Source organism: Gracilinanus agilis, chromosome 1 (assembly GCF_016433145.1).
Source record: "Gracilinanus agilis isolate LMUSP501 chromosome 1, AgileGrace, whole genome shotgun sequence".
Lineage (NCBI taxonomy): Eukaryota > Metazoa > Chordata > Mammalia > Didelphimorphia > Didelphidae > Gracilinanus > Gracilinanus agilis.
Genome location: NC_058130.1, coordinates 796,900,965 through 796,913,794, shown reverse-complemented (window position 1 = coordinate 796,913,794; position 12,830 = coordinate 796,900,965). Strand labels below are relative to the sequence as shown.

Below are 12,830 nucleotides of genomic sequence, written 5' to 3'. Positions count from 1 at the left end.
AAGTCTCCCCCCCTCGGGGCTCCACCCCCTGAAGGACCCCCGTGTGGCCCCAGCAGAGAGCCCGCAGCCAGCAGGAATGGCCCCCGGGACCCCGAGGCCCCCCTCCCAGGTGAGTGCAGCCCCCCCAGGCTGGAATCCAGCAGAGCTCAGCGCTGTGTCTCTGCCAGGCCCCAGGGGGCGCCATCCCTGCTTGTCCTCAGGGGGTCCTCCAGGGTCTTCCCTGGCTGCCCCCCATCCTTCCTGTTCTGGGGTTTCCTGCCTCGGTAGCCCTGCCTGAAGGAGCGGCCCAGATTGCAGCCAGCCAGGCCCAGGCGCTGCCATTCCTTCCTCCCCCCTCAGCGGGGATGGCCCAGGGACAGGCTCTGCTGCTGAGCTCCAGGCCTCGGGCTTTGGACAGGTCAGTCAGGCCTGCCAGGGAGGCTTCAGGAGGCGTTTGGGGGGAGCTCAGGGGAGGCCCAGCCAGGAAAAGGAGTGTTTTTAGCAGAAGGAAAGGGCTGGGCATGGCGGGCAGGGCTGGAAGGGCTGCTGAGAAGGGCTCCAGCCAGGCTCCTGCCTCCAGGTCAGAGGACTCGGGGGCTGCTCAGGACATCCGGGCCCTGGTTCTGTCCTCACAGCAAAGGCAGCCTCCAGGGCAGACACTGAGGTTCTCCCCCCCCATTCCCTGCTGACAGCCATTCCCCACTGGCTACAGGAGGGCCTCAGGGGTAGGTGCTGGGGAATGGGGGGCTGACAGACAGGATTGGGGTTCCCCAGCCCCAGGAGGAAAGAGCCTGGGAGGGGCTGGCACCAGGGTGGGCAGAGAGGGGCGCCAGGGGAGGGGGCTGGGCTGGCTGAGAGAGCTGCCCCAGGGAGGAGAGCAGGCCTGGATGGGAGCTGGGGAGGGAGGGAGGCAGGGCCTGGCAGGAAGGTGGCATCCAAGAGCCCTTCTTGTTCTTGGAAGGCCAGTCAGGGACAGGGCGGCCATCTGACCCGGGTGACCCCTGGCTCTGCCCTGCCTGGATGGTGCCTGCAGTTCATCCATGTTTGTTCCCTCCATGGACAGTATTGTGAGGATCAGAGACGTCTCTGGGCTGAGGTTCTGAGCTGAAGATCCAAACTCTAATTGTGGTCACTGGAAGCTGGAGGTGGCACCCAGCCAGCCTGGAGCAGAGATCCCCAGAGACGTGGGGCAGGTGTTTCCTGGGTGTCTGATGGGTCCTTAGCAAAGTCATCCAAAAAAATTTCGAAGCAAAACCCTTTAAAGGAATCATTTGACCAGTATGATCATATACTTAATCTTTACCAAATCTGTGATCATTACAAGACGTGATATTATCGAAACTTGTATAATAACAGCAATACACACAGCTTGTATGTTCCAATTAAATCTGATGGACAATTTTCTAAATATAGAATATGGATTTCATATTTAGAATTAGAAATTTTTTTAGTTTAACACAATTAAGATTTAAGATGTTATTTCAAAACAACAAACACACATTCTGATTTTGAAATAAACCCCATTTAGAAACTGAGAAATTAAGCATTTCTGTCCTAGTCATGTGATTAGTTTCTATTTAATTTTCTAAATATATATCTCCATCCCTTGTTTCTAGTGTTTTTTAATGTGGCCAGCAGATGTTATTATTATTATTATTATTACTTCTTATGTTTTGGCTAATCAGACCCCAAAGATGCTATGACTAATGAACAAGACAGATGTAATAAACCGTGCTGCTACCAAACACTCAAAAATTTCATTTCCTCTCATTTGTTAAGCTATCACTACCACTGCAATTACTTTCTCCTGGAATTACTGTCTCTCAAGTTCCTCTTCAGGACATACATACAGAACAAAGGTTGCAGCTTTGAACAGAAGTGTGTCCTTTTGGACGAAATCCCTGAACTTGATGATCTTGCAGTTTTATCTCCATTCTCTCTTGTTGGTTGAGAGTATTTAGGGGACTATTTCTTTACCTTAGACTTAAAAACTGAAGATGGGCTCTATCATTAGAGAGTGGAAGGGAATAAGGGGGAAGTTCTCAGGTGGAATATCAAGCCCTGGGGTGGTTTAAATGCTGGGAAGAGTCTAGGCCAGTGATGGGTAAACTATTCCCTGCAGGTCAGATCCAGGCCATAGTTTGCCCATCACTGCCTTAAGCAATTCCCTAATCACTATGCCCCCTCATCCAGATGTAGTGATTAGGGAATTGCTTAAGGCAGTGATAGGCAAACTACTGCCTGGATTTGGCCCTCGGGGAATAGTTTGCCCATCACTGGTCTAGGCTGAAGAGGGCTCATTCTGGGGGCAGTGGCATTCCAGATAATAATGGACAGGGCTTGGGGTGGAGAGGCAGGCAGGGTCCTGAGGTCCTGGCCTTGGGTGCCACTGGAGGACATGCATGATCTCAGGACCTCAGAGGCAAGACAGGTAGGACATTGGGAATACCCTGAATGTCCCAGAGTAGACAAAATCCAAACAAGAAGCTGTCTACTTTCCTTGGAACTGATCTCACTCTGCCTTTGAGCCCACATTTCTCTGCTTTCCTTTGGGCCTGAGATCTTTCTGCCTTCTGGTTCTAAGTATATCTGAATGAGGACCTTTCTTCCCCAGTAAGTGGTGGCTGCCCTTTCCACTGGATCTCATCTTTCCTGTCTTGAACTCTTTGAATGTCCTTCAGCTATATCAGGAGCAATTCTCCCTCCCAAACCTGGCTTCAGGATCTGCTCTCTGCCCCTGCTACTGTTGTGGGAGAGGGGATGCTGGTTCTGGCCCAAAGAATTGCATCTCATACATATTCCTCCCAAGACATGAAGGTGTCTATTGAAGGATGTTACATGTAGTGTAGCTTTGGTGATACACAAAAGCCATTGCAGGGGGTGGAATAGCCCCAGGTTGGGTGTAGAGGACAACTGAATGGCCCCATAGGATTTCAGGTTTCCAGAGTGTATTGAGGATCTGGGGAATTGTGTCTTCCCATGCATGGAAACCCTTAACCTTTCCTCAGACCATTCCTCCTCTGGATGTCCCAGGAGCATTGCAAACTGAAAAATAGAGAATGTTCAGGAAGGGGTGAAAGGGAAAAGTAGCTGATTCCAAGTGTACCCTGTGTTTCCCATGGAGCAGGTTGGAAAAGTACAAGAGCCCTGCCAGGTAGCGTGTTACTGTGAGATCTGGCTACTGCCTTGTCAGTTATTCCTCAGTCAGCCTCTTAACTACTTTTCTTGACCCTTGATCTCCAGGTTTCCATAGTTACAGGGCTAGGCTTAGATCCTTTGTTTTTCATAAACTGTTTTTGAAAATTAAGTTTAAATTGTGCTATTTTAGTGTAATAAATTTCTTTTTAGCCTGGCCAAGGTCAAAGCTCCAAACTTTCTGCCCCGTACTTCCCAGGTAATAAAAGTAAGGGGGAATCTCCTTTCATTTGTTAATCTAAGAGGTCTAAGAAACCCTGGTGAACCTTGACCCATTCTGAGAGCTGGCTAGGCCAGCCACAAAGTTGGGGAAAGCTTGGACTGATATCTTGCTTGATTGGACAAGGACCTGCTTCTCCTGTGATGAAGTAATGAGGAAAGAGTTCAGGTCTCCTAAGTCCCCCTCCTCAGTGGTTATTTATGTTTCTGAGTTCTCAGGAGATGTCCAGGGGAGAGACTGTGTGTGTGTGTGTGTGTGTGTGTGTGTGTGTGTGTGTGTGTAGTGAGAGAGAGAAAGAAAGAGATAAAGACCAAAGACTTGTGAGTAGAGGAAAGAACTATTTTCCTTCTTTTAGGTAAGTTAGTCTATTCTATTGATCCAGTTGATCCACTCTTCTATCTCTTAACCAGTACTATATTGTTTTGATGATTACTGTTTTATAAGTACGGTTTAAGATCTGGTACTGCTAAACCCTCATCCTTCACATTTTTTTTATTAGTTCCCTTGATATTCTTGATCTTTTCCTTCTTTCAGATGAACTTTGTTATAAAATTTTCTAATTCTTTAAAAAGTTTTTTGGTAGTGTGATAGGTGTGGCACTGAATAAGCAAATTAATTTAGGTAGGATTGTCATTTTTGTTATATTGGCTCTTCCTACCTGTTTTTCTTTCTTTTCCATTTTGGAGAGTGTCAGCTGACCACATTAAATGACCAGTCAGTTAATAAATTATTTAAAATGAAGAAATTCTGCTTCTTGAGAATTCTAATTGTTACACTGTCAGTGTCTTTTTTTTTGAATTAACTCAATCACCAAAATATTATACTTTAAAAAGATGAATACCCCTCTTAAAGAAACAAACAAAAAAACCCTTACCTTCTGTCTTAGAATCAATACTGTGTATTGGTTCCAAGGCAGAAGAGTGGCAAGGACTACACAATGGGGGTTAAGTGACTTGCCCAGGGTCACATAGCTAGAAAGTGTCTGAGGTCAGATTTGAACCTAGGACCCCTCATCTCTAGGCTTGGCTCTCAATCCACTGAGCCACCCAGCTGCTCTCAAACCCCTTCTTTTCCTCATCATAGTTGCTCTTTTTTCTATGTAACTTAATATAAAATGACTGAATATATTCCAGTAACAAATAGCATTCATCATAAAGCAAAGACAGAATGTTTTGGCTATGCCAGATCCTACTCTGTGGATCCTGAAACTCTCCATTTAACATGAGTCTGTGCTTCTTCATTTAGCTAAAATCAGAGACTGATCCCATATAACTATGAAATCTTTATGCTTTTATCTAGATAAGAGTATTTCAGCCTTTGAGGATTATTGCTGCAATCAGCACAACACAAAGGGCACGCAGGTTCCTAACCTGTGGGGAGGCCCCAGACAGGAAATATGGATTGGGGGAGTGAACAAAAGGAAAGAGTGAAAGAAAACAAAAAACTAAAGATAGATTTTGGAAAAAGCCTTCCATCCTCATTTTTGGGGTTTCCAGTTTCATCCTTTAGTTGCAAGTCAATCCATTATCTTATTAACATTGGTGATAAGCATTACTATGGTTCACATCAAGGTTACCAATCCTGTACTAGCAAAGATTAGTCAATACTTTTGATACAGGACGTGCACCCAGTATTGTTAGGATCATAGAAATATGGCATAAGGGAAAGAGATGATTCTTAGAAACTGTGACGTTATGTGAGCCTCACTGAGCTCCAAGTAAAATGTCTCATCTCTAGTGTCCCTTCCCTGCTGTAAAAGCTGTGTGATGTGTTGATTATGAGGCGACTTGCAACGCTGATTAGGAGAGCTCGGAGAGGGCCCTTTTGAGAAAGCCAAATTAAACCTGATTCTGCCTCATGAATTTAGCATAGAGTTCCCCCAATAATTTCTTTTATTGAAGGTTTCAGAACCTATTAATCCTGTGAATTCATACTATGACTACAACAAGAAAATTGCCTTTGCAATGATATCTTGCTCTACCTGTCTCTTGACCATTGCCATCAGGATCAGTTTTTACTGTTTTTCATCACATGATTTGTCAGTGTTGATTTCATCAAATTAAGTAGAAAATTCCTTTTTCTTTGTTTTCTCCTCATTAATCACTTGTATATTTCCCCCCTAGAGCAGACAGTATATGCTACCTTCTCAGAAACTCTTCAAAAAAATGTTCTCACCGGATCAACTCTGACTCTTCTGATGAGGAGGAATTTCAGATCACCTTCTCTTTTTCTCCTCTACAGAATCTCATACTTCACTCAGAGAGTACTTCCCATCTCCCTCATTCCACAGGGAAAAGCATTTCAGAGTAAGACACTTCTCTAGGTTTTACTCCTCACAACCTGATTCTCACGTAAGACACAAAATACCTCTGTCAATATTCCATTGGGCTCTGAATGATTGGTCTGTAGTTCTGGCTCTGACAGTCTTCAGTGTTAGGAGTTTGGGTAAATCCCTTGTGTGCTTCAGTTTCCTCCAGTCAGTTGATATGGGCTGTACTAGATGAAATTTGAAGTTTCAACTCTACATCTTCCAACTTTTGCTGTTTTAGGGGTCAATAACATTCAAGGATGTGGCTGTGGACTTCACCAAGGAAGAATGGTATCTATTGGACCATTCTCAGAAAGAGCTGTACCTGGAGGTTATGCTGGAGAATGTGCAAAATCTACTCTCTGTGGGTAATGATGATTTTCTCTGTTAACTCTGAATTTGCCGTTAAAGGAATGTCTTCATTCTAGGCCATTAACAGTGTCCAGAGGAGACTAAATCTGTAGCTTTCAGAGAGCCCAGCCCACAGACCATGGTACCATTTGGATGAAATGAAAACTGCAGAAAAACAGAACTATAGCTGAGGGGAGCAGCAAGGAAAAACTTAAGTTTTAAGAGAATGCCCCCTGAACTTTCAGAATAGAGATAGAAGTCAAAAGTGGGAGAAAAAAGTCTGGGAAAATGAGCAAATTGAAAAAAAAAATTTCCAACTATAGAAAATATCTAAGGAGGTAAAGAAGAATAAGGCACAGACTCAGGTAGGGATTGGGATACAAAAGCCTCCATATGCAAAATTTCAAATAGGAATGGGAATTGCTCTCAGGTACCTGAAGAGTTCAAAAAGGAATTCAAAAATCAAATGAGAGAAGGGGAAGAAAAATGGGGAAAAGAAATGAAAGTAATGGACAAAGAAAATAAGACCTGAAAAAGCCAAATTGGTCAAGTGGCAAAAGAAGCACAAAAATTCAATGAAGAAAAGAGTTGCTTTAAAAGTAGAGTTGACCAAGTGGAAAAAGAGGGTAAAAAAAATCCCATGTAGAAGAAAGTTCTTGGAATAGTAAAATGGACCAAATGGAAAAGGAGGATGAGACGGTCACAGAAAATTATTATTCTTTTAAAATTAGAATTGGGCATAAAAAAGCTAATGACTTCATGAGACATCAAGAAACAATAAAACAAAATCAAAAGAAAATTTGAACTATTTGGCTGAAAAAACCACTGACCAGGAAAGCAGATCTTGGAAAGACAATATAAGATTTATTAGACTACAAAAAATAAAAAAGGCTAGATGTTATAAGAAATTACCAAAGAAAACTGCCTTGTTATTCTTGAATCATAGGTTAAAAGGGCAATTGAAGATTCCACAGATCACCTCCTGCAATAAATTCTCACATGACAACTCCCATGAATGTTATAACCAAATTGAAGAAATCCCATGTGTTAGGATAAGCTATCTAACTCTTGGAATAAGCAGATTCAACAGCTTTCTTTACTGTGCACTACTGCTTTGAGGTTAGCCTTTTGGGACCATTGTTACATTGTAGAGATGACTGCCAGTCCTGTAGCACCACGAACTCTTAATGTGCCCTTTATTTGACTTCCTTTTGGAGCTTTTCGAATCACAGAACAAGCCCCTCCCATGCCTATCATCGCCGAATAGAATTGATCTCCTATCCTTATTGAAGTCAAAGGTTCATTATCCCTATTTGGTGTAATTGGGGTAAATGGCATTTGTGTCTCCTCAAAGGACAGTGTCTGTAGAGGTGATCCAGTCTTGCATATGGCTTTTATCCATTTCTACTCCATCAGTGTAGTTAGTAAGTGGTGATAATTCAGAAATCCCTGTTTGATATTCTGACATTATTTTTGTCTCATCACACTCGTGCAGTGATTCAAACTCAGACTGAAATCCAGCCTCTGCCAGCTTGTTAGAGTTCTGTGTTTCTATGGCAATGCTACTTGAGCTCATAGAATTCTGTGGTGCTAAAGAATTTTTTTCTGGCAGAGTACTTCCTTGGTTCAGTTTTTCTGTTGTTGACTCATTGGCTTTCTGCTCAGTGTCTGTAGAAACGGTATCTATCTCTGTGACAGCTCCTGGCATAGACAGAGACTCAGGTTTGATGACATTTGCTATCTCAGGTAGATATTGCTCTGTCCTAAGACATGAGTTTGTTGTTCAGTCTCCAGTTCTGATATTTTTTGACACTCAAGCAGACTACTAAAAACTTCTTTTTCTGAGTTGACACTACTGATGTTACTACTTGATGCTTCAGTTTCTATCTTCACACAAGCTCTTGGTTTGTATTCATTTGCTTATGGATTTAATCTTGAAACTGGTTTTCTTTCATCATTATATTGACTCATAGATCTGTCTGTTTCTAAGTGATCTAACAGTGTGTCACTCTTGGAACTCTCAAAACTTCTTTCAGCTGGAGTTTGAATACTGCAATTTGCTACTGTAGTCTTATTGGGTTTGCTCCAAATCTTGGGTTATATGTGCTATTAATAAGTTGCCACAATGTAAATCCCTATCTTGTTCTTTATCCAAGACTTCCATTTGATTCAAGCTTGGAATAAGTTAAGGAGCTTAGTTAATTGAACCTTTAGATTTGTTTTCCATTTTGAGTTATAATAAGTTCTCTTGGTGTTTTCTCTCTGGATGTGTTATTACCAGACCTATTAAAGTTGATTTGTTGCTTAAAGTGATAGAAATGAACTATGTGACTGGCATGGCCACATAGGTAATACTGCTTAGCTGCATTGTCATTGCTTCTTATGTAATTGTTAGACTGCCTTGACTGACTGCCGCCTACTGCTCTGTAGTGCCAGATTTTTTATTTCTTCTCTTTCCTTCTGCTTCTTGGCCTCCTTTAATTGTCTTTTCAAATCAGCTATTTGTGTGTCCTTTTCTGCCTTGTTTTCTTTACCTCTTTTTAGTTCTTTCTTTCTCTCTGGAGTCATGTACATAAATTGCATGTTGACGAATGTCTTCAATGGTGAGGCTTTCCCACTAAGGACAATTCTGCCTAAAGTAATTTTGAATTGGCACAGCAGATCCCTTTATAAATTGCCATCTAATGTGTTCCAGAGATTCTGGGGCTTGTACATCCTTGTACCCAAGCACTGTCTCAGCTGATTCCACCAGTCTGTCTAGTTAATGCTGGGATGTTCATCCTCAGCCTGCCTCAGTTTCTGGAATTTCCCCCACGAATTGGGTCACTTTGCATGCAAATGCATTGCCTCTAAAAGATTTTTCCTGTGTCTAATTAAATATCGCATATTTGCATGGGAGCTCAATTCTAAATCTTGATGTGCTGTAGGTCATGATGTCAGGTTTTGGTTTGTTCATGTTTCTTCCAGGAATTTGTTTTTCTCACTGGATGAAAAAAATTCAGACAAAAGAAATTCAGTGTCCTGAAATGAAGGGTTGTACAATTCGAACACTCTTTTCATTTCCTTTACACACTTGTGTGGTTGTAAATAATACTTGGGAAGTCTCCTACATAGTATTTCCAGATCGTTGCCTGTGAAAGTTTTGTAGCTTTTCACATGAACAAGTCCAGCTGCAAAACGGTCTGTCTATGATCGGGTACAAAGATACGGTTGTCTGTGTGTCATTTTGTTTTTCTGCCTCAGTAGTACCCTTAGGTTTGGTTGTGCATGTACCCATTTGCTGATATTCAATTATTTCTAATTGCAGAATTGTGTGAGAGTCTAGTTCTTGTCCCTCTCTTATTTTCTTATTTATCACTATGAGCTTCTTAATTTGGTCCTTCTGTGCTTATATTATTGCCTTGCTGTCTTCCTTCAGTTATCTCCAAACATGTTCTATAACAAAGCCCACATTCCCTGGCAAATTGACACAAGAACAGCCCCTAAAGTTGGTAAAAATGCTATCAGCTCTGCTAGACTTATTGTCAGCCATTTATATGTATCATAAACCAACATGATCTTAAGTAAATACTGTGGTATCTTTGTATCTACAGCGTGTAAGCTCCCTGGCTAACCATATAAAGCATCAGAGAAAAACTGGAGATGATAAACATCATACTTCCCACTGCCATCTTTCCCAATCCCTTTTAGGTTCTTCTTCCAAGTAGCTGGCTCAGCCAAAAACTGGAAAGATGATATTTGTAACTCTTAAAATTGTTCTTCTTATTATAGTAGTTATTTGAAATATACTTAGAGAGCAGGTGTGGTACTAATGTGTTTAGAAAGATATGAAAAAAAGATTAAGGGGTGAAAAAGAAGATAGCACTGAGAGAAAAAGAAGAAAGAAGTAACATGGGACAAATTATATCAAATAAAGAGGCCTGGGGAAAAAACTATTACAGTGGAGGAGACAATGAAGGTGGTAACAGAGAGTAAAACTATTTCTCATCGAGAATAATAGCCAGACTCATTGGGATTTAGAATCTTATCTTATTCTATAGAGGAATAGAAGGAGAATAAGAAAGGTAGTGGTAGGGAAGAGAATATATTATAAGGGAGGGGAAATGGGGGAAGTAATTAAAAGAGAACCATGTGGACAGACAATAAAGGAGAAAGTATAGGATTAAAAAAGAAAAATGAGATGAAGGGAAATACATAATATGTTAATCATAACTATGATTGTAAATGCGATGAACTCATCCATAAAATGGAAAAAGATAGCAGTGGTTTAAAAACCGGAATCCTATGATATATTGTTCATAAGAAACACATTTAACATGCATTAGTAGACATACAGAGAGTGAATGTTAGGGGATAGTTATATCCATAATATAATAATATAAATGTTAGGGGATAGTTATATCCATAACATAATAAAATAAAAAAAGAAGTATGAAACTGTAGCTCCCAGCTCCTAACTCTGCCTAGTCTAGCAAGTATATCTTTATTCCTCCTTCATTCTTCCCTCAAATCCCAGGCCAGAAGATAGGAGTGGAAAGAAAGGGAATAAGCATTTTAAAAAAAACCTGCTCTATTTCCTCTACTTGATAAAGGAATTCTTAATTATTGTGTATTTCACAATACCCTTGTGAGTTGGATTCTCTCATTTCCTTCAATTCATAGTTGAGGCAACTGAAGCAAACAGATTAAATTACTTACCATCTCTCTGAGGCCGGATTAAATTTGCTTTTCTGACTCCCAAGTTCTCATCTCTTGTCCCTTTGCTACCAGCTGTCTTTAAGTTCTAGATCAGTGGTTCCCAAACTTTTTTAGCCTACCGCCCCCTTTCCAGAAAAAAATATTATTTAGCCCCCTGGAAATTAATTCTTAAAAAAATTTTAGTAGCAATTAATAGGAAAGATAAATGCACCTGTGGCCATCACCGCTCTCATGGATTGCTGCAACACCCACCAGGGGGCAGTGGTGCCCACTTTGGGAATCACTGTTCTAGATGATCCTTCTATTACAAGAGGTAGATAAAGATGGGCTCTTCTGATTGCAAATGGTTTCTATAATCTCTGCCCTCCTACAAATGTACCAACAATGAATACAACACAGACCATTCTATATGCCTTAATTGCATGCCCCTTTCTTTTAAGGTGATATTTATTTTCTTCTGATCTCTTCCTTCTTTCTTATGCCCAGGACTTCCAGTTCCTAGAGAAAATTTTATCTCCTTTTTTCAGCAAGGGGAATCACCATGGCTGCTTGAGGAAAAAGGCCTATGGAACTCCTGTCCAGGTGAGTGAGGTGAAAGCAGGTGTATAAGAGCTGTTATCCCAAAAGACTTTTATCTGTTGTGGTGAAGGGAGTGCTAGACTTGGGAGCTGGCAGACCAATACTGAATCATGCTGTTCATTACCTGAGAAATGGATTTTAAACTCAGTATGGGGTATGAGACATAATTTATGGTAGATTGTAAAGTAAGATGAATATTTAGTATGTTTGCACTTAATGGCATAATATATTTGCTTCTGTGGAGAAAAGAAGAAAACTTCTATTCTACTTTTAAAATTATTGTATTAGAGTTTAAAAGAGTGAAGTTGTTTTTCGGCCTAGCATACAAAATTTACAAAGAATGACCATATGATAGTGCATCCAAAATGATGAGAAGAGAACATTTCAAAGGTTAATTGAGATTGACAAAATTATAAGAATAATGGAGGTGTGACATTTTAGGAAATATAGAAAGGGCAGTGGAGGAAAGACTGTGTAATACTGTGGACAAAGCATGCTCATGCACAGGATTTGAGTTGTAGTCTAACAGCCAGGATTTTAATCAGATCTATCCTCCATTCTTTACTCATGACATGATGAGAATCTTGGGCCTGCCTGTGTCACATATCCATTGTTTGGTTTCATTGCTGTTGTATGTAAAAGTATTTCTAAAATTGCCCATCTTGCAGTTATGACCAAATATGACCAGATATGTCATCAAAGACTGATTCTGCTGGTTTAAGTTTGAAAAATCCTTTTTGCTTTGGGAAATAAAATAAAAATCAGTTTACTTTCTGCCATTAGAGGAAAGAACTTATATTGCTCTTTTGGTTGTGTGTGTGTGTGTCCACCTTCCTTCTCTGTTTATAACATTATTTTTTTTTTCTTTAGAGGCAGAGGCTAATTTTGATGTAAAGGAGATGTCTCCAAAGTTGAGCTTTTTTGTGAAAGTATCTTGCCCCCAAAGATGCATGAATGAGGGTCACCATGACTTCATTTTGAGAGAAAACTATGACTCTAATATCAAGGTAAATAAAAATTCTAAGAGTGACTGTGAATTTGATAACACTTCAGAGAAATTCAGTCAATATTCAGTCCTAAATCAGTATATGAAAATGACCTCAGAAAATGACTATTGTCACAATAGTGAATATAACAAATGCTTTCCTGATGTAGTAGAACATGTTCAGTCACCTGAGAAACCTCCTGAAATTCCCATGTATCAAGGTAACCTAGAGGGATTGGCTGTTGGCTGGAGTTTAGACTTCATTAGACATAAAAAAAGTAAATGTGGAATGATGGTTTCTGTGAGTGCTAAAGATAGGAGACCTTTCAGTCAGAACTCTGAGCTTTCTGCACATCAGAGAATCCACTCTAGAGAGAAACCTTATAAATGTAAACATTGTGGAAAGGCTTTCACACAGAAGAACTCCCTCATTATACATCAGGTAATCCACACTGGAGAGAGACCTTATGAATGCAAACAGTGTGGAAAGGCTTTCACACAGAGAGGCAATCTTA

At 40.7% G+C, this 12,830-nt stretch overlaps 1 protein-coding gene across 1 annotated transcript; it reads left to right on the top strand.

The window, feature by feature from the left end:
* Positions 1 to 6: 6 nt before the first annotated feature.
* On the top strand, positions 7 to 12,267 carry LOC123246235 (zinc finger protein 684-like). The gene is made up of 4 exons (XM_044675166.1): positions 7 to 109; positions 5,944 to 6,070; positions 11,238 to 11,333; positions 12,203 to 12,267. The coding sequence occupies exons 1-4, from the start codon at positions 77 to 79 to the stop codon at positions 12,211 to 12,213; spliced, it is 267 nt and encodes an 88-aa protein (XP_044531101.1). The 5' UTR covers positions 7 to 76; the 3' UTR covers positions 12,214 to 12,267.
* Positions 12,268 to 12,830: the final 563 nt, after the last annotated feature.

Excerpts from the sequence above, each read along its gene's own strand:
- LOC123246235 (XM_044675166.1), top strand. The coding sequence starts at position 77 with ATGGCCCCCGGGACCCCGAGGCCCCCCTCCCAG. Across the intron at positions 110-5,943 it reads CCCCGAGGCCCCCCTCCCAG|GGGTCAATAACATTCAAGGA; the intron begins GTGAGTGCAGCC and ends TTGCTGTTTTAG. Across the intron at positions 6,071-11,237 it reads GCAAAATCTACTCTCTGTGG|GACTTCCAGTTCCTAGAGAA; the intron begins GTAATGATGATT and ends TCTTATGCCCAG.